The 24,225-nt window shown below is 36.1% G+C and overlaps 1 protein-coding gene and 1 non-coding gene across 2 annotated transcripts in view; both read left to right on the top strand.

Moving 5' to 3' along the window:
• VNN1 (vanin 1) overlaps window positions 1-23,519 on the top strand; it is a 48,818-nt gene extending 25,299 nt beyond the window's left edge. The window contains 3 exon segments of the mRNA NM_001003372.1: window positions 15,821-16,182; window positions 21,848-22,018; window positions 22,964-23,519. Of these exon segments, the coding sequence (NP_001003372.1) occupies window positions 15,821-16,182; window positions 21,848-22,018; window positions 22,964-23,146 (716 nt within the window). The 3' untranslated portion in view covers window positions 23,147-23,519.
• On the top strand, window positions 7,259-7,362 carry LOC119876022. Its single transcript, XR_005354845.1, has one exon. It is a non-coding gene; the product is annotated as a U6 spliceosomal RNA (small nuclear RNA).
• Window positions 23,520-24,225: the final 706 nt, after the last annotated feature.

The following is a 24,225-nucleotide window of genomic DNA, read 5'->3' as shown; positions in this document are numbered from 1 at the left end:
AGGAAACATCTTGACATTGGAGTTGGTAAGGACTTTTTAGATATGACACAGAAGCATAAACAAAAAAAGCAAAGATAACAAATAGAAAAACTACTCAAGGTAAAAAGCTCACATAGCCAAGGAACAAATGAAAGGCAACCTATATGAATGAGAGAAAATATTTGCAAATCTTATATCTGATAAGGGCTATATCCAAAGAGACGTAAGGAATTCACACAACTCAATAGTTTAAAAGGGAGAGAAAGGGACAATGGATCTAAATAGACATTTCCCCCAAACATGACTAATCAAGAATGCAAAAAAAGCAAAATCCAACCCACTGTATGATATCTCACGCTCACTGGAAATCTCCTGGAATATCAAAAAGATAAGGGTTAACAATTGCTGAAGAGAATACAAAGAAACCTTTTCTACTGTTGGTGGGAATCATAAAGGGGTGCAGTCACTGTCGAAAAACAGTATGGAGTTTCCTCAAGATATAACTACCGTATGATCCACAGGAAGTGAAATCGTTATTTCCAAAAGATTGACCACCTCTATGTTTATTGCAGCAGTTTCTACAATAGCCAGACATAGAAACAATGAAGTGACTTTAACAGATGAATGGATAAAGAAATGTGTTATATACATATTCAATGGGAATATTATTCAGCCATGAAAAGAAATATTGCCATTTGCACAACAGGATGAACCCCCGAGAACATTCTGCTAAGTGACTAAGCCAGGCAGAGGACAAAAACTGCATGATCTCACTTATAAGTAGAGTCTAAAAATGCCAAACTTATAGAACAGCGAGAATAATAGTTCTAGGGGCTGATGGTGGGAGAAATGAGGACAAAAGTTAGGCAAAGGATACAAACTTCTAGTATAAGAGGGAATAAGTTCCCGAGATCTAATGTATATCATGGTCGACTATAGTTTAACAATACTCTATTGTTTGCTTGAAAGTTGCAATGGGAGTGAATATTAAATGCTCTCACCGTATTAACAATCAAACAGTAATTATACTAAAGAATGTGTTAACCAATGTGGAAACATTAATATATACATGGATCAAATCACATTTTATATTTTGATCTCACACAATGTTAAATATCAACTATATTTCAGTTAAAGCTGGAAAAGAACACAATAACTCCATTTCCCCATCTCTGTAGCCCTGGCGTCATCACTTTACTTTCTATATTGATGAATTTGGCTACTCTTGACTATGGAGCTACCTTATATACCTTTTTGTGATTGACTTATTTCATTCAACAATGTTTTCAAAGTTCATTCGTGTTATAGCACGTGTCGAATTTCCTTCCTTTTTAGGCGCGAATAAATTCTACGTGTATGTATAACCACATTTTACTACCTTTCATCCATTATGGACACTTGAGTTACTCGCACCTTTAGGTATTGTGATAACGGCCATGAACATAAGTATACAGATTGTATCTTCAAGACCCGCTATCATTTTGGAAATCTATCCTGAAGTGTAACTGCCAATATATGCTGGTTCTATTTTAATTTTTTGAGGGACTACCAAACTGGTTTCCTGGCAGTTCTTTTCCTAATCAGGTCATTTTTACATTTCACCAACAGCGCTTTGTGTCCAAATTCTCCACATCCTCAGAACCCTTGTTATTTCCTTTTTTTTTTTTTTTTTTTTAAGTAGTAGACATTCTAAAGGTGTGAGTGACATTCATGTGGTTTTGATTTGCATTTTTAGTGATTAGTGAGGTTGAGCATCTTTTCACATGCTTAGGCCCTGCATGGCTGGTTCTTTTGTTGTTTGTTTGTTTTTTTTGTTTAAGAAAAGACTATTCAAGTCTTTGCCCATTTAAAATCAGATTGTTGTTGAATTTTAACGAGTTCTCTGTATTGTGATATGAATATAAATTGTCCTTCTTTGTCTCGTTGTAATCTTTTTAATTTTAAAAATCTATTTAACCTGATATTAGCATAGAGTGTCTTAATTCTCCTCACTTTGAACAGTATTGCTGGATACCAGATTCTTAGTTGCAGTTTTTTCTTCCAGCACTCTAAATATATTGGCCCACGCTTTCTGGTCTCTAAAGTGTCTGATCAAAACTGCTATAATTTCACTGGGGATTCCTTGTATGTTATGAATCACTTATCTCTTGTGGCTTTCAAATCCTTATTTTGTGTTTGGCTTTGACAATTTGATTACAAACATGTCTTGGTATGGGGTCTTTGAGTTCATCCTTCCGGAGATCATTGAACTTCTTGGTTATTTATATCAGGTCTTTAATTAAATTTGGGAAGTTCTTTAGATATGATTTCTTCAAATAATCTCTTTGCTCTTTATCTCACTCTTCTTGGACTCATATAATCTGTGGATTAGTCCACTTTGTGGTGTCCCACAGCTCCTTAGGCCTTGTTCACTCTCTCTTTTGCCTTTCCATTATTTTGACTTGATTATTTTAGTGTGCTACCTTTAAAATTTATTGATTCTTTCAGCTAAAATTCATCTTTGATACCATTGTAAATTTTTATTTAGTCATTGTAATTTTCACCTCTAGAATTCTTTTGGTTCCTCTTAGGATTTTCCATCTCCCTACTGATATTTCCATTTTGTTAATATGTTATCTTCTTGACTTTTTCTACACTTGCTTTTAATTCTTGAGCATCTTAGAGACAGTTGTTTTAGTCTTTGTCACGTAGGTTTGCCCTGTGGTCTTTCCGTAGGATGATTTCTGTAGGTTTTTTAGTTTATTCTTTTTTTTTTTTTTCTTTGTAAGGGCCCTTACTTTCTGTTATTTGCATGCCTGTGATTTTTTTGTGATAATTGATAATGAATTAAAATGATCATTCTGGACATCAAAGTCTTCCCCTTCCTCAGGGTTTAGTGCCTTTTGTTAGTTTGCTTGTTTTGATTCTTGTAGGCTGTTTCTGTTCTAGCATAAGCTTGAGGTGTAAAATTAAGATTTTTGAGGCTTTTCGTAGCCGTGTCTTTCCTGACCACATGTGTTGCTTTCTAAATCCCTATGTATCTTATTGCTTTTTATGTCCATTAGCTTTAAATGTCTGACTCCCAAAGAGGAAAAAGGAACAAAATACGGAAGGGGAGAGAGAGGCAACCATGCTCTTAATCCTCTAGAAATTACTTGAGCTAAGTAGAGGGAAAGACTTGCAATAATATGGAGTGTGTGGTGGTAATGGGGTACAAAAATGGCTACCTACCCTTGTGTCTGTACCTCATGATCAGAAGCTCTTATCAGTGATCAGAACACAGATCTGATATTTGGAGGACAGGGTTTTTTTGTCCAACCTGGTCCCAATAAGCTGCCTGCATGGTGCTCCAGGGCACCTGCATGGATGTGGGGTAAGCATGGGTAGCCATTGCTGAGCTCTAAGAGCTGAAATTGACTGCAGTTGGTACAATTTGCCTCCAAGCCTTCCTGGAATTTACAAGCCTTGGGTGGACTTAAGAATTTCAAAATAGTTGCATAGGTAGATTTGCTGATACAATATTATCTAGGTGGAGGGATGTATTCCTGGTCCTTCCTACTCTGCCGATCTGGAATTGTAAATCCAAGTTTTCATTCTTCACTTGAAATATTTTTTTATTCCTCTTTCTGCAGGGTAGTGAAACAGAAGATGTTATCATGCCTCCCAAATATCCATGAGATGTGACACACATCTTAAGACAAACACATAATGAATACACGATTATTATATATGATGACAAATGCTCTGATGAAAAAAATTCATGGCCTATAATCTTGTCCTCAGAAGGTTTCCTACAACCAAATCTCACAAGCATGTACTTCTCTGAATCTATTTTGTTTTAAATCCTTCCTCTATGATTTTATTAGAATTTATTTTCACATATATAACATAATAGGTTTCAGACAACATAATCTGAATTTTATTAAAGATAAGATTTCATTTTGTTTCTTTTTCCAAAAACACATATAGGTTTGGCTACCCCCCAGTGCAAGAAAGACTCAGCTGCTGGCCAAGGACAACTCTACTACGTTGTAGTAATATTTGGAGATAAGAAGCCATGCAATGCCAGTGCACTTCAGTGTCCCCTCGATGGTCGTTATCAATACAAACACGTGATGTGGTGTTTGATTCTCAGGGAAACTGTGGCACGCTACCCTAAGTAAAATTAATTTGCAAACAGTTCAGTATCTAAGTATTAACAAATAAAGTGGACCAGAAAGAAAAAGAATTAGATGTTGGTAAAAAGTATACTCAGAAAGCAGACTGAGACAAAGCATAGTCAGTAATGATTAGGTGTGGGTAAGCTCCTATGAAGGGGTCAGGGGCTTCCTATGCATTAGGAAAACACAGGAATATATCTGTGGAAGTGTATGAAACCAGCAGGAGGTACCTGCATTGAGTATAATGTGCCTCCTTTTAGACTTGCCCTTTTAAAGGACATGCCTTGGCATTGGGTCAAGACTAGAAGGAAAAACACCTACCAGAGAGACTTGGTTTGAAGAGAAAGAAGCAAAGAAAGTTTCTTTCCCACGAAAAGAGTTAAGTGTTCTTGCAAATAGAAGTTATCTATTCACTGCCTAGGTCTTTCTAAGATTCAAGAGGGCCTATAGTTAAGGATTTCCTTCTACATATCTATAAAATGTGGATATTGAACCAAAGGCTCCTATCAGTTGTAGTACTCTGATCTCTTAAACTTTTCCCGTGAAGACAGTGGTATGGATTAAATTGGCACTAAGAGATGTTGGCTTTGCACATTTTCGGCACAGTAACACCCAGGCCAACTTCTGAAAAGAGACTTTTACCCACTCATCTTCCTTCTTACAGCACAACCTTTTCATGGTGAAATCAATTCATGTTACCCAAGAAACCTGAGATTGTGACTTTGACACCATCTTTGGAGATTTGGCGTTTCACAATGCTTGAATACTCTTCTTTTTTTTTCTGATCTGCTGTTACTCTGGTGAAAGATTTCCATGTGGATACCATGTCTCCCAACAGCATGGATGAATGTTTTGCCACATTTATCAGCTATTCATTCCACTCAGCTTGGGCAATGGGCATGGTAGTCAACTTCCTGCATACCATATACATCACCCCTCAAAAAGAATGACAGGTAATGTGTATGTAAGCTCAAATTTACAAACTTTTGTAATCAAAAAAGTACAAGAAAAAATATTTTTTCTAGCTAACATGTATACTCCTTAATATACTATTTTCTTAAATTTGTGCCATATCTCAGCTGGTGACTATACTGTCGGATACAGGGGTAGTGGTGAGTCAAAGATGACTAAAGGTGACTAAACAATCAAACTTTAGTTTTCTGACTTCTTACCAGTGAACAGAAAATTGTTGTCCCGTGTTTCCATAATTTGGAAACTGTGTGAGAAAATGGCAAAATAGAGCCACGTGTTAGTTCAGGATTTAAAATTTTCCTTTTTACGTCAATAAGATAGCTGAATGAGGTTAATGTGTATGAAGTCCTAAGAGCTTAAAGTGATGATGTAGCAGAACTGCGGAAGTGGTTTAAGCCAGGTCTAGACTTTATTTTTAAGATCGTATTTATTTATTAATGAGAGACACAGGGAGAGAGGCAGAGACACAGGCAGAGGGAGAAGCAGGTTCCACGCAGGGAGTCCGATGTGGGACTTGATCCCAGGATCCTGGGATCACACCCTGGGCTGAAGGCAGGCGCTAAACCTGAGCCACCCAGGTGTTCCTTTTTTTTTTTTTTTTTTTAAGATTTTAGGGTGTGTGTTCTAAGAGCATTTTGTAGTCTTTATTGGATATAGCAAACAGTCTGAAAGATACAGTTTAAATGTGCATATATTTGGATATATGATGGACTTTCAAGATTAATAGAGACAGAAGGGAAATATGTTATCAGGACTGTTTAAAAAAATCCCAAACACCAGAATTCTATTTAATGTACTTATTCTACCAGTTGTGGTGATCTGAAAAGACTTCGGCTAAATGTTTCAAGTGATGTGATGTATTGTGTTTAATACCTAGGTATTTCAGACATTAATTGAAGCAAACGAGAGAGAAGAATTGTCAAATACTCATTCTTTATATATAATGCATTAAGATAATTTTTTAGATGTGGTTTCTCATCCTTCTTGGTCTTTTTCAAGGATATGTTTTTGTTGATAATTGGTATGGTTTTGCTTATATTAATTGTACCAATTTGTAGATCTATCTAATGGTCTCGGTTTGATACTCAAAGAAAGCTTTTACTACTATTGCCAGGAGATAGCGCTAAATTTCCATTCATTTAACTGTTATTTTACACTTCTCAGCTCTTCTTCAATAACCTACCTCCTATTAACCATCTATTATTTAAAGATTGTGCCAAGAGAGAATAAATATGGCTACATGTTACATGTAGTAGGGTCTCACTTTTGAAGATTGCTTTTTAAATTACTTACTGGGACAACTACTGGTAACCTGATAAAGAATAAAGAAATCAGGGGCACCTGGGTGGCTCAGATGGTTAAGCATCTGTCTGCCTTCTGCTCAGGTCATGATCCCAGAGTCCTGGAATTGAGCCCCAAGCTCCCTGCTCATAGGGGTGTCTGCTTTTCCCTATTCCTCTCCACCCTGCTCGTGTGTGTTCTCTCTCTCTCTGTTTCTCTCTCAAATGAGTAAATGAAATCTTTAAAAAAAAAAAAAAAAAAGAATAAAGAAAACATTAACAAGCATTCCAGTATTTCCATTTTTCCATACTGTCTGGTAGTGCCCTAGGTCAATCCTTGTTTCCTTTATTTTTTTTTTCTTTTTTTTTTTTCCTTGTTTCCTTTAATCTGAGCTATTGCAACAGCTTTCTAATGATTCCCTGTATTTAGTCTCTTATCATTCTAATACATTCTATACCCTAATGGCCTATTATCTTAAGGAAAATTCAGATCATGTGACTTCTGTCCTCAAAACCTTTTGTCTATTAAATTTGAAGTAAGTTTTTAGCTTTTGTGCTGAGCTCTTTTATGATCCCAAATGCATCTTTTAAATTCCCCTTTCCCTTTTCTATCCCTAATGATGCCTCTGCTCCAACCAGATTGACTAGTTCCCTGAACAAGATTTCCCTTTTCTTAACCTCCAAGGGTCTCTTTTTTCCTAATTTTTTTTTTATTGTGGTAAAATATATAGAACATAAGGTTTACTATCTTAACCATTTAAAATGTACAGTCAGTAGTATTAAGTATATTTGTATTGTTATTCCACCATCACTATCACCCACCTCCAGAACCCTTTTTATCTAGCAAAACTCAAACTCTATACCCATTAAACAATAATTTTGCTTGCGGTCATTTTGGCAGCACCTATACTAAAATTGGAGCAATACAGAGAATATTAGCATGGCTCTTGCACAAGGATGACATGCAAATTCCTGAAGCACTCCATATTTTTAGAAAAGAAAGAGGAGACATTATAGTGATACCACAGAAATACAAAAGATTATGAGAAGAGGCTACTATGAATAAGTATATGACAACAAATTGGACAACGTAAGATAAATCCATGGATTTCTAGAAATAGGGAACCTAACAAGACCAATAATGATTAAGGAGATTGGATCAGTAATCAAAAAATTCCCAGCAAAGGAAAGCTTGAACCAAATGAATTACAGATAAATTCTACAAATATTTAAGGAAGAGTTAATGCCAGTCCCTCTTAAACTCATCTAAAATATTTAAGAGGAGGGAACATTCCCAAATTCACTTAATGGAGCCAGGGTTACCTTGATGCCAGTTAGATAAGGATACCACAAGGTAAAAAAAAAAAAAAACCACTACAGGCCAATATCCCTGATGAATACAGACATAGAAGTTCTTAACAAAATACTAGGAAACCAAATTCAATAGCATATTAAAAGGATAAGAGACCATGATTAAATGGAATTTGTCCTGGCATGCAAGAATTTTTCAACATAAGTAATACAAAAATGTGATACACCATATTAATAGAATGAAATATGAAAATCATAAAATCACTTCAATAGATGCAGAAAAAGCATTTGACAAAATTCCACATACTTTCATTATAGAAACGATCAAGAAAGTCAATATAAAAGGGACACATCTCAACATAATGAAGGCCATATATGGCAAGCCTGCAGCTAAAGCATACTGATAGAAATTTGAAGAATCCCTCTAAGATCAGGGAAAAGACAAGGGTGTCCACTCTCCATACTCCTATTCAATGTACTACTAGAAGTCTTAGCCAGAGCAATTAGTCAAGCGAAGAAAAAAATGGCATCCAAATTGGAAAGGAAGAACTAAAATTGTTTCCATTTGCTGCTGCTGTGTCTTGTATAAAGAAAATCCTAAGGACTTCACCAAAAAACTATGAAACCCAAAGCCCAGTTAAGAAATGGGCAGAAGATATGAATAGACATTACTCCACAGAAGACATTCAGATGGCTAACAGACACATGAAAAAATGCTCAACATCACTCATCATCAGGGAAATACAAATCAAAATCATGGTGAGATACCACCTCACACCTGTCAGAATGGCTAAAAATAATAACACAGGAAGCAACAGATGTTGGTGAGGATGTGGAGACAGGGGAATCCTCTTACACAGTTGGTAAGAATGCAAACTGGTGTAGCCACTCTAGAAACGGTATGGAAATTCCTCAAAAAGCTAAAAAATAGAACTACCTTCTAACTCAGGATGTATACTACTAGGTACTTACCCACAGGATACAAAATACAGATTTGAAGGGGCACATCCATCCCGATATTTATAGCCAGCATTATCAACATAGCTAAGCTATGCAAAGAGCTTAAATGTCCATTCACTAATTGATAAAGGTGTAGTATAGGGATACTGGGGGGGCTCAGTTGGTTAAGCATCTGCCTTCAGCTCAGGTCATGATTTTGAGGTCCTGAGATTGAGCTCCACATTGGGCTCTCTGCTCAGTGGGAAGTCTGCTTCTCCCTCTCCCTCTTTCTCTGTCCTTCCCCCCTCCCTACTCATGCTCTCTCTCTTCTCACAAATAAATTTTTAAAGAAGATGTAGTGTACACACACACACCACAACACACACACACACGGAATGTTACTCAGCTATCAAAAAGGATGAGCTCTTGCCATGTTGCAACAACATGGATGGAGCTAGAGTATATTATGCTAAGTGACATAAGTCAGAGGAAGACAAATCCAATATGATTTCACTCATATGTGGAATTAAGAAACAAAACAGATGAATATATGGGAAGGAAAAAAAAGAGGGAGGCAAACCATAAGAGACTCTTAATTCTATAGCTAGAGTTCTCTATAGAACAAAGATTGATGGAGGGAGATGGGTGGTGGAAATGGGCTAGATGAATAATGAATATTAATGAGAGCACTTACTGTGATGGGCAGTAGATGTTATTGTAAATGATAAATCACTAAATTCTATACCTGGAGCCAATTAATTAGAATTTCAAATAAAAATTGAAAAAAAAAGTGAATTCAGGAAAGTTGCAGGATACAAAATCAATATATTAAAGTCAGTTCTATTTCTGTATACTAATGATGAACCATTAAAAAATAATCTCATTTACAAAGTACCAAAAATAATAAATACTTAGGAATAATTTAACAAAAGAAGGGAAGGGAAAGATCTGTACACCAAAAATAATAAGACATTAAGGGAAGAAATTGAAGAAACATAAATAAATGAAAAGATCCTGTGTTCTTGGATTGGAAGAGTTAATAGTGTTTAAATATTCATACTACCCAACCATCTACAGATTCAGTGGCTATGCTTATCAAAATTAAAATTGTATCTTCATAGAAATAGAAAAAAAATAGATCCTCAAATTTGTATGGAGCTACTGAAGATTCCAAATAGCCAAAGCAATCTTGAGAAAGAACAAAGCCAGAAGCATCACACTTCCGGATTTCACACTATATTAGAAAGCTATAGTAATCAAAACTTACTGTGCTATTTTATTGGCATAAAAACAAACACATAGACCAGTAGAACAGACTCCAAAGCCCAGAAGTAAATCATGTGTATATAGTCAACTAATATTTGACAAAGCAGCCTTGAATATACAATGGAAAGAGGATAGTCCTCCTCAATAACTGGTATTGGGAAAACTGTATATTCATATGCAAAGAGCAAAATTGAACCTTTATCTTACACCATTCACAAAAATTAACTCAAATGTATTAAAGATTTAAACATAAGACCTGAAACCGTAAAACAGTTGAAGAAAACAGGGGAAACATCTTGACATTGGAGTTGGTAAGGACTTTTTAGATATGACACCAGAAGCATAAACAAAAAAAGCAAAGATCAACAAATAGAACTACCTCAAGGTAAAAAGCTCAGCATAGCCAAGGAACAAAATGAAAGGGCAACCTATAGAATGAGAGAAGAAATATTTGCAAATCTTATATCTGATAAGGGCTTAATATCCAAAGATACGTAAGGAATTCACACAACTCAATAGTTAAAAAGGGAGAGAAAGGGACAATGGATCTAAATAGACATTTCCCCCAAACATGACTAATCAAGTAAATGCAAGAAAAAGCAAATCAAACCCACTGTATGATATCTCACGCTCACTGGAAATCTCCTGGAATATCAAAAAGATAAGGGGTTAACAATTGCTGAAGAGAATACAAAGAAAACCTTTTCTACTGTTGGTGGGAATAAAGGGGTGCAGTCACTGTCGAAAACAGTATGGAGTTTCCTCAAGATATAACTACCGTATGATCCACAAGGAAGTGAAATCGTTATTTCCAAAAGATATCTGCACCTCTATGTTTATTGCAGCATTTTCTACAATAGCCAAGACATAGAAACAATGAAGTGACCTTTTAACAGATGAATGGATAAAGAAATGTGTTATATACATATATTCAATGGAATATTATTCAGCCATGAAAAAGAAATATTGCCATTTGCAACAACATGGATGAACCCCGAGAACATTCTGCTAAGTGAACTAAGCCAGGCAGAGGACAAAAACTGCATGATCTCACTTATAAGTAGAGTCTAAAATGCCAAACTTATAGAAGCAGAGGAGAATAATAGTTGCTAGGGGCTGATGGTGGGAGAAATGAGACAAAGTTAGGCAAAGGATACAAACTTCTAGTTATAAGAGGGAATAAGTTCCAGAGATCTAATGTATATCATGGTGACTATAGTTAACAATACTCTATTGTTTGCTTGAAAGTTGCAATGGGAGTGAATATTAAATGCTCTCACCGTATTAACAATCAACAGTAATTATACTAAAGAATGTGTTAACCTAATTGTGGTAAACATTAATATATACATGGATCAAATCACTTTTATATTTTGATCTCACACATGTTAAATATCAACTATATTTCAGTAAAGCTGGAAAAAGAACACAATAACTCCCTATTTCCCATCCTCTGTAGCCCCTGGCAGTCATCACTTTACTTTCTATATTGATGAATTTGGCTACTCTTGACTATGCTAGCTACCTATATATTACCTTTTGTGATTGACTATTTCACTTAGCACAATGTTTTCAAAGTTCATTCGTGTTATAGCACGTGTCAGAATTTCCTTCCTTTTAGGCTGAATAATATTCTACTGTGTATGTATAACCACATTTTACTACCTTTCATCCATTGATGGACACTTGAGTTACTTCCACCTTTAGGTATTGTGAATAACGTTGCGCATGAACATAAGTATACAGATGTATCTTCAAGACCCTGCTCTCAATTTTTGGAAATCTATCCTGAAGTGTAACTGCCAAATCATATGCTGGTTCTATTTTTAATTTTTTTGAGGGACTACCAAACTGGTTTCCTGGCAGTTCTTTCCTAATCATGTCATTTTTACATTTTCACCAACAGCGCCTTTGTGTCCAATTTCTCCACATCCTCAGAAACCCTTGTTATTTTCCTTTTTTTTTTTTTTTTTTTTAAGTAGTAGACCATTCTAAAGGGTGTGAGGTGACATTTCATTGTGGTTTTGATTTGCATTTTCCTAGTGATTAGTGAGGTTGAGCATCTTTTCACATGCTTATAGGCCATTTGCATGGCTGGTTCTTTTTTGTTTGTTTGTTTTTGTTTTTGTTTTTTTAAGAAAAGACTATTCAAGTCTTTTGCCCATTTTAAAATCAGATTGTTGTTGAATTTTAGAGTTCTCATTGTATTGTGAATATGATATAAATTGTCCTTCTTGGTCTCTTGTAATCTTTTTTTAATTAAAATCTATTTTACCTGATATTAGCATAGAGTGTCTAATTTCTTCCCTCACATTTGAACAGTATTGCTGGATACCAGATTCTTAGTTGACATTTTTTTTCTTCCAGCACTCTAAATATATTGGCCCACTGCTTTCTGGTCTCTAAAGTGTCTGATCAAAAACTGCTAATAATTCACTGGGGATTCCTTGTATGTTATGAATCACTTATCTCTTGTGGCTTTCAAAATCCTTATTTTGTGTTTGGCTTCTGACAATTTGATTACAAACATGTCTTGGTATTGGTGTCTTTGAGTTCATCCTTCCTGGAGATCATTGAACTTCTTGGTTATTTATATTCATGTCTTTAATTAAAATTTGGGAAGTTCTTAGATATGATTTCTTCAAATAATCTCTCGTCTCTTTATCTCACTCTTTCTTGGACTCATATATCTGTGTATTAGTCCACTTTGTGGTGTCCCACAGCTCCCTTAGGCCTTGTTCACTTCAATCTTTTGTCTTTCCATTATTTTGACTTGATTATTTCAGTTGGCTTACCTTAAATTTATTGATTCTTTCAGCTAAAATTCATCTTTGAATACCATTTGTAAATTTTTTATTTTAGTCATTGTAATTTTCAGCTCCAGAATTCTTTTTGGTTCCTCTTAGGTTTTTCCATCTCCCTACTGATATTTCCATTTGTTATATGTTATCTCTTGACTTTTTTCTACACTTGCTTTTAATTCTTGAGCATCTTTAAGACAGTTGTTTTAGTCTTTGTCCAGTAGGTTTGCCCTGTGGTCTTTCCGTAGGATGATTTCTGTAGGTTTATTAGTTTATTCTTTTTTTTTTTTTTTCCTATTGAATGGGCCATACTTTCTTGTTTATTTGCATGCCTGTGATTTTTTGTTGATAAATTGATATTTGAATCTTAAATATGATCATTCTGGACATCAAATTCTTTCCCTTCCTCAGGGTTTAGTGCCTTTTGTTAGTTTGCTTGTTTTGATTCTTGTAGGCTGTTTCTGTTCTAGGCATAAGCTTGAGGTGTAAAATTAAGATCTTTTGAGGGGCTTTTCTTAGCCTGTGTCTTTCCCTGACCACATGTGTTGACTTTCTAAATTCTCCTATGTATATTATTGCTTTTTTATGTCCTAGTCTTTAAATGTCTGACTCCCAAAAGAGAAAAAGGACAAATTACGGAAGGGAGAGAGAAGACAACCCATGGCTCTTTAAAATCCTCTAGAAATTACTTGAGCTAGTAGGGGAAGGACTTGCAATAATATGGTAGTTGTGGTGGTAATGGGGTACAAAAATGGCTACCTACCCTTGTGTCTGTACCTCCATGATCAGAAGCTCTTATCAGTGATCAGAACACAGATCCCTGATATTTGGAGGACAGGGTTTTTATTGTCCAACTGGTCCCAATAAGCTGCCTGCATGGTGCTCCAGGCACCTGCATGGATGTGGGGTAAAGCATGGGTAGCCATTGCTGAGCTAAGAGCTGAAATTGACTGCAGTTGGCTACAATTTGCCTTCCAAGCCTTCCCTTGGAATTTACAAGCCTTGGGGTAGACTTCAGAATTTCAAAATAGTTGCATAGGTTAGATTCTGCTGATACAAATATTATCTAGGTGGAGGGATGTATTCCTGGTCCTTCCTACTCTGCCATCTGGAATTGTAAATTCCAAGTTTTCATTCTTTCACTTGAAATATTTTTTTATTCCTCTTTTCTGCCAGGGTTAGTGAACAGAAGATGTGTATCATTGCTCCCCAAATATCCATGAGATGTGACACACATCTTAAGACAAACACATAATGAATACACGATTATTATATATGATGACAAATGCTCTGATGAAAAAAATTCATGGCCTATAATCTTGTCCTAGAAGAGTTTCCTACAACCAAATTCTCACAAGCATGTACTTCCTCTGAAATCTATTCTTGTTTTAATCCTTCCCTTCTATGATTTTATTTAGAATTTATTTTCACATATATAACATAATAGGTTTAGACAACATAATTCTGAATTTTATTAAAAGATAAGTTTCATTTTTGTTTTCTTTTTCCAATAAACACATATCAGGTTTGGCTACACCCCAGTGCAAGAAAGACTCAGCTGCCTGGCCAAGGACAACTCTATCTACGTTGTAGCTAATATTGGAGATAAGAAGCCATGCAATGCCAGTGACTCTCAGTGTCCCCTCGATGGTCGTTATCAATACAACACTGATGTGGTGTTTGATTCTCAGGGAAAACTGGTGGCACGCTACCATAAGGTAAAATTAATTTGCAAACAGTTCAGTTACTAAGTATTTAACAAAATAAAGTGGACAAGAAAGAAAAATAATTAGTGTTGGTAAAAAGTATACTTCAGAAGCAGACTAGAGACAAAGCATAGTAAGTAATGATTAGGTGTGGTAAGCTCCTATGAAGAGGCTCAGGAGGCTTCCTATGCATTTAGGAACACAGGAATATATCTGTGGAAGTGTATGAAAATCAGCAGGAGGTACCTGCATTGACGTATAATGTTGCCTTTTAGACTTTGCCCTTTTAAAGACATGCCTTGGCATTGGGTCAAGACTAGAAGGAAAAACTACCTACCAGATAGACTTGGTTTTGAAGAGAAAGAAGCAAAGAAAGTTCTTTCTCCACAGAAAAGAGTTAAGTGTTCTTGGCAAATAGAAGTTATCTATTTCACTCCTATGTCTTTCTAAGATTCAAGAGGGCCTTAATAGTTAAGGATTTCCTTCTACATATCTATAAAATGTGGATATTGAACCAAAGGCTCCTATCAGTTGTAGTAATCTCTGATTCTCTTACACTTTTTCCCTGTGAAGACAGTGGTCATGGATTAAATTGGCACTAAGAGATGTTGGCTTGCACATTTTCAGGCACAGTAACACCCAGGCCAACTTCTGAAAAGAGACTTTTACCCACTTCATCTTCCATTTCTTACAGCACAACCTTTTCATGGGTGAAAATCAATTCAATGTACCCAAGAAACCTGAGATTGTGACTTTTGACACCATCTTTGGAAGATTTGGCGTTTTCACATGCTTTGATATACTCTTCTATGATCCTGCTGTTACTCTGGTGAAAGATTTCCATGTGGATACCATAGTCTTCCCAACAGCATGGATGAATGTTTTGCCACATTTATCAGCTATTCAATTCCACTCAGCTTGGGCAATGGGCATGGGAGTCAACTTCCTTGCATCCAATATACATCACCCCTCAAAAAGAATGACAGGTAATGTGTAAGCTCTAAAATTTACAAACTTTTGTAATCAAAAAAGTACAAGAAAAAATATTTTTTCTAGCTAACATGTATACTCCTTAATATAATATTTTCTTAATTTTTGCATATCTAGCTGGTGACATACTGTAGAATCAGTCTCAATCCAAATTGTTTTGTAGATTTATTTAGGTTTGTTTTTTTTTTCCATTTATATGTATACTTTTTTTTCCCCTTCAAAAATTCACCACTTCTTACATGAAAGTTTCTCTTATTGGCCTCTTAGTATCATACTTTGATTTCTTCTCACTTGATGTCCTTTTCAATATATTTTACTATAATTAATGATGCATATAACTTAGAGTAAATGGTAATGTGAGTTTAAAATAACAATAACAACTATGCAATTCCATTTCACTTCTCTATTTTAAATGCTATTTCCAACATCACTTTCAGGAAGTGGCATCTATGCACCCGATTCTCCAAGAGCATTTCATTATGATATGAAGACAAAAGAGGGAAAACTTCTCCTCTCACAACTGGATTCTTATACACATCACCCTATCGTGGTGAATTGGACTTCTTATGCCAGTGGTATAAAAGCATTCCCAACAGAAAATCAGGAATTTACAGGTACTGCTTTTTTTGATGAATTCACCTTCTTGGAGCTCACAAGAGTCACAGGAAATTACACAGTTTGTCAGAAAAAACTCTGCTGTCATCTAAGCTACAAGATGTCTGAAAAGAGAACAGATGAAGTTTATGCCCTAGGGGCGTTTGATGGACTACATGTTGTCGAAGGGAGGTATTATTTACAGGTAATTATTGTTTTGGTCACAGGAAGTTAACCAGATATAATACAGGACCCCCAGTTGAATTTGAATTACAGATAAACAATGAATTATTTTTATTATAAGTATGCCTCAATTTTTTGGATACATGTGCACTAAAAATTTTATTTGAATTTGAGTTTAGTTGGGCATCTTGAATTTATATGTGCTAAAACTTGAAATCCTAGTTGTCAGTCTGATTTGAAACTGGCTAGAGAAAAGGCAGAAGATTTATTTACAGTACCTGTATTTAAAATGATATAATAATTAAGTTACAGATGACTTTAATGGTTGTTAACCTCTCCTATTTCCTTCCTGAATAAATTTATCCTTTTTTTTTTTTTGATATGTCCACTAAAGCTTATCATTGCATGTTTCATTAAGAGCTTGACACTAAGTATGTCCTGGAGACATTGACAGTTGACCCTCTGAGATATGTAGTAGATAGTTCACTTCCCTCAACATTAAAGGGGGAACTATTATAGCCTGGTGAGGTGTGACCCCTATGAGCAAACAACTTTCATATTCCTCTCATTCTGTTCTCCTCTTCCCTAAACTGGCTCCCATCCTATTTCAAGGCTTCCTGTTGACATTTCAGCCCCATCCAATCCATTTCCTGTACTCTAGTTACAAAAATTACTAAAAGCCATTTCTGATTATTTTATTCTCTTGCTTAAAATTCCTCACTGTCTTCTAGTGGGCAAATCAAATTCCTTAACAAAACATACTCAAATTCTTGACATGTGCCATTTCCTAGTCTCCATTGTCTTCTCTCACTTCTCTCACATGTGCCCTCGGCTTCTCTCATATTGAGACCTTTCCTCTTCCCCATTGTGTGGGCATCTGCAGACCCTATGCATGTGTGCACAGGTGGTTTCCTTTATCTATGATGGCCCCACCTATTCACCATTCACAGTGCTTTTTCAAGTGTTGTCTTCACCAAGAAGGCTGCCCTGGCACTTTCTGTAGCACCACTCCCACCTCCCTACCTGGTCTAGGTACTTCAGACATCCATGCTCAGCTTTATCAAGGACATATTATGTGAAATTATCCACATACTCATTTAAGACTGAAAACTATTGAGTGCTGGACCTAAGCCCATTGTACAATATTCTGTTTGCTATATGACAAACACTTTACCAATGCTTGCTCATTTGGACATTTATTTTAGTGCCTACTGCATAGTAGGTATATATTCAGTGCTACTGGATATGAAGATGAATAAGTAAAGGCCCTTCTCTTGAAGAATTTAGTAGCAGGGATAGACATATGAATAAATAAGGTCAATACAGGTGGCATGTAATAGAACTTAGAATCCACATTTTGTTGTAGGAATACGAACAAGCTCTACCTGGCCTAATCTGGAGATTCAGGGAAGTTTCCAGAGACATGATATATAGACTTATGCTTTTATCCAAATGAAAAGAGTGGAAGGAAATTCTAGACAGAATGGAATTTGAGCAAGTGTGTGGATGTGTCAAGAAGTAGGGTATGCAGGTCATTGTTATTAAGGCATAATGTAAGAAACAAGGGTTGGTGGAAGATGAACCTAGAGGCAGGATCACATTTGACAGAATCTTACCAGTCATTCCTAAAGTTTGGACTTTATTTTCTGGGTGACAGTCTTCTGTTGGAAGGTGTTCAGCAAGGGAATGATGTTATCAGATCTGCTGTTGAGTAGATCACTGTGGGATGATGAAACTAGGGCAAAAAGGCTACTTAGATTACTAGAATAGTCCTATCAGGACCTGTACCAAGATTATGTTGGAATAAGAGCAGGGTTTGGAGTCAAGCAATATTTAGAAAACTTAACTTAGTAGTTAATTTGATACAGAATAGGACAGCAGAATGAGGCAACCGGAGTGTGCCAGGTTTCTGGCAAGAGTAGCTGGGTGAATATAATGCTCTGACAGATCAGAATGCTAGAGTGGGAGCAGATTGAGTGGCAGTGGGGAGATGCTCAGATCATTTTGGATGTTGGTTTGAAGTATTCATGGAACATTCACCTGGAGCCATGGTACCCAATATCACCAGCAGAATCTGGGGCAGCACCCCAAATCAAACATGTTAATATGACTGATGGAAAACATGGGACTATTTACCCTAAATAGCTTAAATAAAAACAGAATAGCCTTATATTAGTTCAAATTAGGTCACAATGTCAAATGCTACAAAGCCTTTATTTTTAGAGAAGTCTGATCTTGGGATTGAGGATGAGGGATTTTGGTATTATGTTCATAATCTTTTATAGTCTAACTGTGATGATAATTAATGCTAGAAAAATCTCTAACACCGAAATCTATTTCTTAACTGAGAGAAGAGAAATTAAAGGAAATAAGGATACAATAACTCCACATCTTGCCACAAAGATTTTCCAAGTATTCTAGAGTGAATTTTAAGGACGTGGGTAAAGAAGGTGCTTGTATCATTTTTTAGAGTAGAAGATGGTAAAATATTGGATAAAGATTTACAGCAGTTGTTAAGGAAGAGTGGGAGAAGGAGCAGCCTACATCTGACACCATCTACCTGGAGCCAGTGCAGAGTCCACAGAGTAAGGACTTGGTCTCACAAGTCTGGTCCCCTCTCCGCTTGAGACTTGTGGCAAGTCTAGGTGCTTTCTGACCTGACTGTAAATCAGGGGTTTCCACATCCCTGCCTTGGATTTGCTAATGTTCTGGAATGGCTCATCGAACCCAGGAAAGTGCTTTATGTACTACTAACCATTTATTACAGAGGACATTTTAAAGAATACATACGAACAATCGAGGACATGATACATAGGGCAAGATCTGGAAGTGTCCCAAGCATAAGAGTTTCTGTCCCCATGGAGATTTTGGCTTGTGCCACCTTCCTGGCATGTAAATATGGCATTCTTGTTTGCCAGCCTGAAATCTCTCTAAACCCCATACTTTAGTAGTAACTATGGAGGCTTAATTTCATGGACACAATTGATTCAATCATTGATCATTGGTGATTAATTTAACCTCCAGCTCCTCTCTCCTCCCCAGAGATGGGGGTGTAAATGATGAGGCTTACATTTCCAACTCTCTTACCAGATGGTAACCATTTCCATTCTGTGGTTATTAAAGGCTTTCCAAAAATCTCATCATTAACATGCACTCAGGTGTGGTGGAAAGAGGCTCATTATGAATAAAAAAAGTGCCTCCTTTCACATTTCCCCTCTTATCACTAAGGAAATTCCAAGGATTTTAGGGCCTTCTATGTCAGGAACTAGAAAAAGACCGAATATATATTTCTTACTATAAATCACAATACCACACACTTCCTTTGTTCTAAGTTCTGGGAAGAGAGTGAGTGGGGGATGAAATGTTTTCAACTTAAAAGACTGAAAATGCCTTTCTTTTCATATTTAATGGAGTATATCCCTAGGTATGGAAATCAAGGTCATTGTATTGCTACAATGAGAATTCTTGAGTTATTTTGATTCCTGATCCTTTGTATATGTATCCCTCTTCCTCCTGGTTTCTCAGAAATCTTTTAGAATTTCCTCCCCTCCATTTCTTCTTTGGAACTCCTGTTATCGGGGACATGTGTCTTTTGGATTGGTCTTCTAATTTTTTAAACTTTTCTTTGCTATTTCTTTTCATTTTCTCCATTTGCTTTCTGAGAGTTTTTCTCCTCTTGATCTTCCAAGGCTTGCATTGAGTCTTTTATTTTTGCTGACATGTTTTTATTTTTGAAGAATTACTTTTTCCTTTATGAGTTTTTGTTTGTATTTTTTTTGCTGATGTTTTCTGGATACAGTATTTAACTCTCTGAGGCTATTAAGGAAATCTTTTTTTCCTTGGAGTTTCTTCCCCTTAAATACTTTCTTTTCCCCTCAAATTTCCTTTATCTACTTGTTTTGCTCTCCCTTTCATGTTAGAAGCTTTCCTCATAGATAGGGTTACCCTTTAACATTACCAAAAACTGACTGAAAAGTTGAGCATAGGAGTGATACTTGCCAATTTTAAGCTTCACTGGAGAATAACTAGCCAGGCCCTTTGTTAAAGAAATCCCTGAGTTAAGTATATTTGGAGACTTCCTCTTGAGATGGGTGAGGTTACTCAGGTTTTAAAATTCTTCTAATTCCCTTCCTTAATAGTGTTGCTTAATTTTGCAAACTAAAATACAAGATGGCTTGGTAAATTCAAAGTTTGGGTAAACAACAAATATTTTAAAAGATACAAGTATGTTCCATGCAATATTTGGGACATACTTAAACTGAAAACTATTTTTGGTAGTTTAGTTTATCTAAACTTCAAATTTAACAAGACTCCTTTCCTGTATTTATCTGGCAATTTTATTTCTAAAGGATTAATTATTTGCTGGCAGCATTTAGAGAGCCAGGTGGGAGCAATGACCTTGCCAGATGTGGCCCTGGGGGAAGGAGATGGTCACAACATTTACTAGGTTTCATTCATGAATCCCCTTCAACTAGGTTATTTAAAACCTCCACTAAACATAATCTGCTTTACCCTTTCTGGAAATAAATGCTCCACCTTTTATGGGAGGAAGGTAAGGACAGTTGCACATCCATGATGGGGGACTCAGTATCTGAGGCATCCTTAACTTCCCACAAATTTTCCTTACTTTAGCCAGTACTTTACTGGCTCCTGGGGCACTTAGTGCTTCCAGTAATGGAATCTTCTGAGTATTCTGCAGTGTAGATAGGGTTGATTCTTGGCTCTCCCATTGCCAGTTTAGGACTCGGTTTTTCTATTTAGGTCTGCTAAATCATTTGCCTCTTCTGCATCAACCACCCCAGCTTCCAACGTTGTACCATGATCTATCCTCCCATTCTGTCCTTGTGAGTTTATGTCTTAAAAAAACAAGCAAACAAAAACCTAATGTTGGTTTCAGTAAGATGTCAAGAAAATAAAATAGGAGCATATATTCATTTTACCTTAACCTGAAATCTAATTGTATCCCATCTAACACATTTGCTCTAAAGCATTTATTCTCCAACTTCAAAAGTAGAAGCAGGGGGACCGCTTTAGTCAGGCAGGAGGTGAAGGTGGTTTGAAATAAGACTTGGAAGATGCAGCAAGATAGAGTTAAATAAATAGGATCTTCCTTTTGAGGACTTTGCATCTGCACAGAGAGATGACTCAATACTTAAAGTTTACATTCAATAAGTATGTAGCAGGCCAGTGTAGTTAGTATAACTATGTAGTACAGTGAGAACTGTGTCAGTTCTTACTTAGATATAACGTATGTGACTTTTCCAATTCACAGGGATTGCCTCTAGATCAACTCTAGGGTTCATTACAACTTTAAAGTTCTTTTATTGTGTCAAATAGGCAAAAATGTAGAGATTATAGTGTCTAGATATATCCTTTTAAAAAATAGAATATTTGATTATAAAAGCATTGCTAGCTTGAGAATGATGAGGGTACAGCTGTTCACAGCTAAAGATGAGGTGTCTGATCATTTCTTTAAGAAATTTAATCTGTTTGACTGTGAGTTGCAGAAAGCACTAGGTAGGGTCTGAAGTCCTTTATTTTTATTACTAGCTGAAGTAGCTATGTATCAATGAACTGGATTAATGTAATGGAAAAAAAGTATTTTATCAAACAAAGGGGCATAGATATGATTTCTAGTTCTGGAGGGTATATGCTTAAGGCTTACTGGTTTGCATTTACTTTCCTAGATTTGTACTCTGCTGAAGTGTAAAACAGCACATGTACATACTTGTGGTGGTGCAGTTGAAACTGCTTCTACCAGGTTTGACATGTTTTCCCTCAGTGGTACTTTTGGAACCCAGTATGTTTTCCCTGAGGTGTTGCTAAGTGAAACTCAGCTTGCACCCGGAGAATTTCAGGTAAGAACTTTTGCTTAATATTGACAATTCATTTTATGTAAGAGGAAACACTTTTTGAGTACAAAACCTTCTTAAGTGTTTACAAATATCACACTATATATATATATATATATATATATATATATATATATATATAAATTAAATAATATATTTATATATTATTGTGGAGACTATTGGAAAGAGGCTGAGCTGTTTGGGATCTGTTGAATAGGAAGAAGATTCAAGCAGGGTTTCAGGATTGGCCCCACCAGAGGGAAACTCTTCAGCTTTTGGGCAGTGATAGCTTAGCAAAGTTAAAGAGAATTCCTCTCATTGTGCGGGGAAGGCCTTCTGTGATTCATGAGTGAAAAAGAAAGAAGGAACAGCTGAGGAGAGAGAATCTGACAATGGCTGAAATAGGCAAGAAAGCTATCACTTTTTTGAAAGTCCAGAAATATTTCCTTAACATACAAGCTCTGCCCAGCCATATTCTTCCCTTGACATTCCTGTGGGTTCTGCTTTTATTCCCCCTTCCTTGTAGGAACAGCTACTGTGGGGCACTAGGGACAATGAACAGGTTGGGAGACTGTGGTGAGTGAGTGGCAGAGATGGCAGAGGCTCAGCTCAAATCCCCTCAATCAATCCCCTCTGTCCACTTGGAGGAGCCTATTATGTCTGAGAGGACTAGACCAGATTTCTCTTAGATACTCACAAACCCATTGCTTTAGGCTTGTCGACTCATGGAATACTTCTTCAAATAAGTAAATGATAAGATATTGATTATAGCCATTTCAATAATAAATGAATCAGTGCTGATTCCATGGCTCTGATTCTTCTTATACTCTATACCATTTCAACAACATTATTTTTATTGTTTCTTCACCTAGTTGTACTGAATTTTAGAAGCTGTTTTGGGGTGGTATAACTTACAGGGAGACTCAGTCAACTCCTCTGTGTTTTAATTAGGTGTCAAGTGACGGACGGTTGTTTAGCATGAAGCCGCTATCTGGACCCCTCTTGACCGTGACTCTGTTTGGGAGAATATATGAGAAGGACCAGACATTAAAGGCTTCATCAGATCCCAGGTCACAAGTACCAGGAGTAATGCTCTTAGTCATAATACCAATTGTGTGCTCATTAAGTTGGTAGAATATTTTCATTTGTTCTCTTTTATTTTGTGTAATTTAAAAAATGATGGATGAGAAAAGAATGAAGACCATAACAGTGGTCATGGTCTCTTGTACAAGCAAATACAAGTATATTTTCATATATAGTTTACTGTTTTTTAGACACACACACACACACACACCCCAGATAATAGATGCCGGATAAACTGTGACATAATTTTGAAAGTAAAATCTATAAAATGAGAGTAACAGTTTTACCCATATTTTACAGGATTTCTTGGGGTGAGAATTAAATAATTGAATACATTTAAAGTCCTTAGGCAAGTTTCTGGGTCTGGTATGTGTGCTAGCTATTATAACTGTGTGACTATCACAATAAAAGCACGTGTGATATATTTATTGCTAAAGTTATATTACTTCTGATTGTCTAAAGTGTAAACATTTTCTCATGGCTTAGTCACCATGCATATTTCAGTTAGAAAATCAGTGAACTCAACCTTAGCGAATTGGTTTTGGCTCCATACCTAGCAATAATGTACTCTAGAAGGCAACTAGGCTTGCACCTAGGAATCTATTAGCACTTCTTCACATTTTTGCACATTTTTCAGTATGTCTGTAGTGTTTTGCCTATTTTATCAGCCTACGAGCATATTAATAGGGTGGTTCTAAACCAAGCACTTACTGAATTTGATTTTGTGAAGCCTGTGAGCTAAGAAAGTTTCTAAGTGGTTGAAAACCAAAGAAGAGTAAAATGAAGAATAATATTTCGTGACACATGAAAATGATCTGAAACTCAAGTTTCAGTCTCCATACCTAAAGCTTGATTGAACACACCGCATTCTTTAAGTATTGTTGATGGCTGTTCCTATGCTATGGTGCTGAAGTTGGGTTGTTATGACACAGACCCTATGGCCAGAAAAGCTGCAAATATTTACTGCCTGGCCTTTAATAGAAACAGTTTGTTGACTCCTGCTCTGAAGTTTTAAGTAACAATGGAGTTTAGTATTGAAAACCTTTAAAACATCTCAGTGGGCAAATTGCCTTAAGTGTCTGTCTTGTAATTCTTTCATAAAAGGAGGAATAAGATAGTTTTATTTGCTT

The sequence above is a fragment of the Canis lupus genome, chromosome 1, assembly GCF_011100685.1.
Source record: "Canis lupus familiaris isolate Mischka breed German Shepherd chromosome 1, alternate assembly UU_Cfam_GSD_1.0, whole genome shotgun sequence".
In the NCBI taxonomy this organism is placed as follows: domain Eukaryota; kingdom Metazoa; phylum Chordata; class Mammalia; order Carnivora; family Canidae; genus Canis; species Canis lupus.
This window is presented reverse-complemented; position numbering and strand designations above follow the sequence as displayed.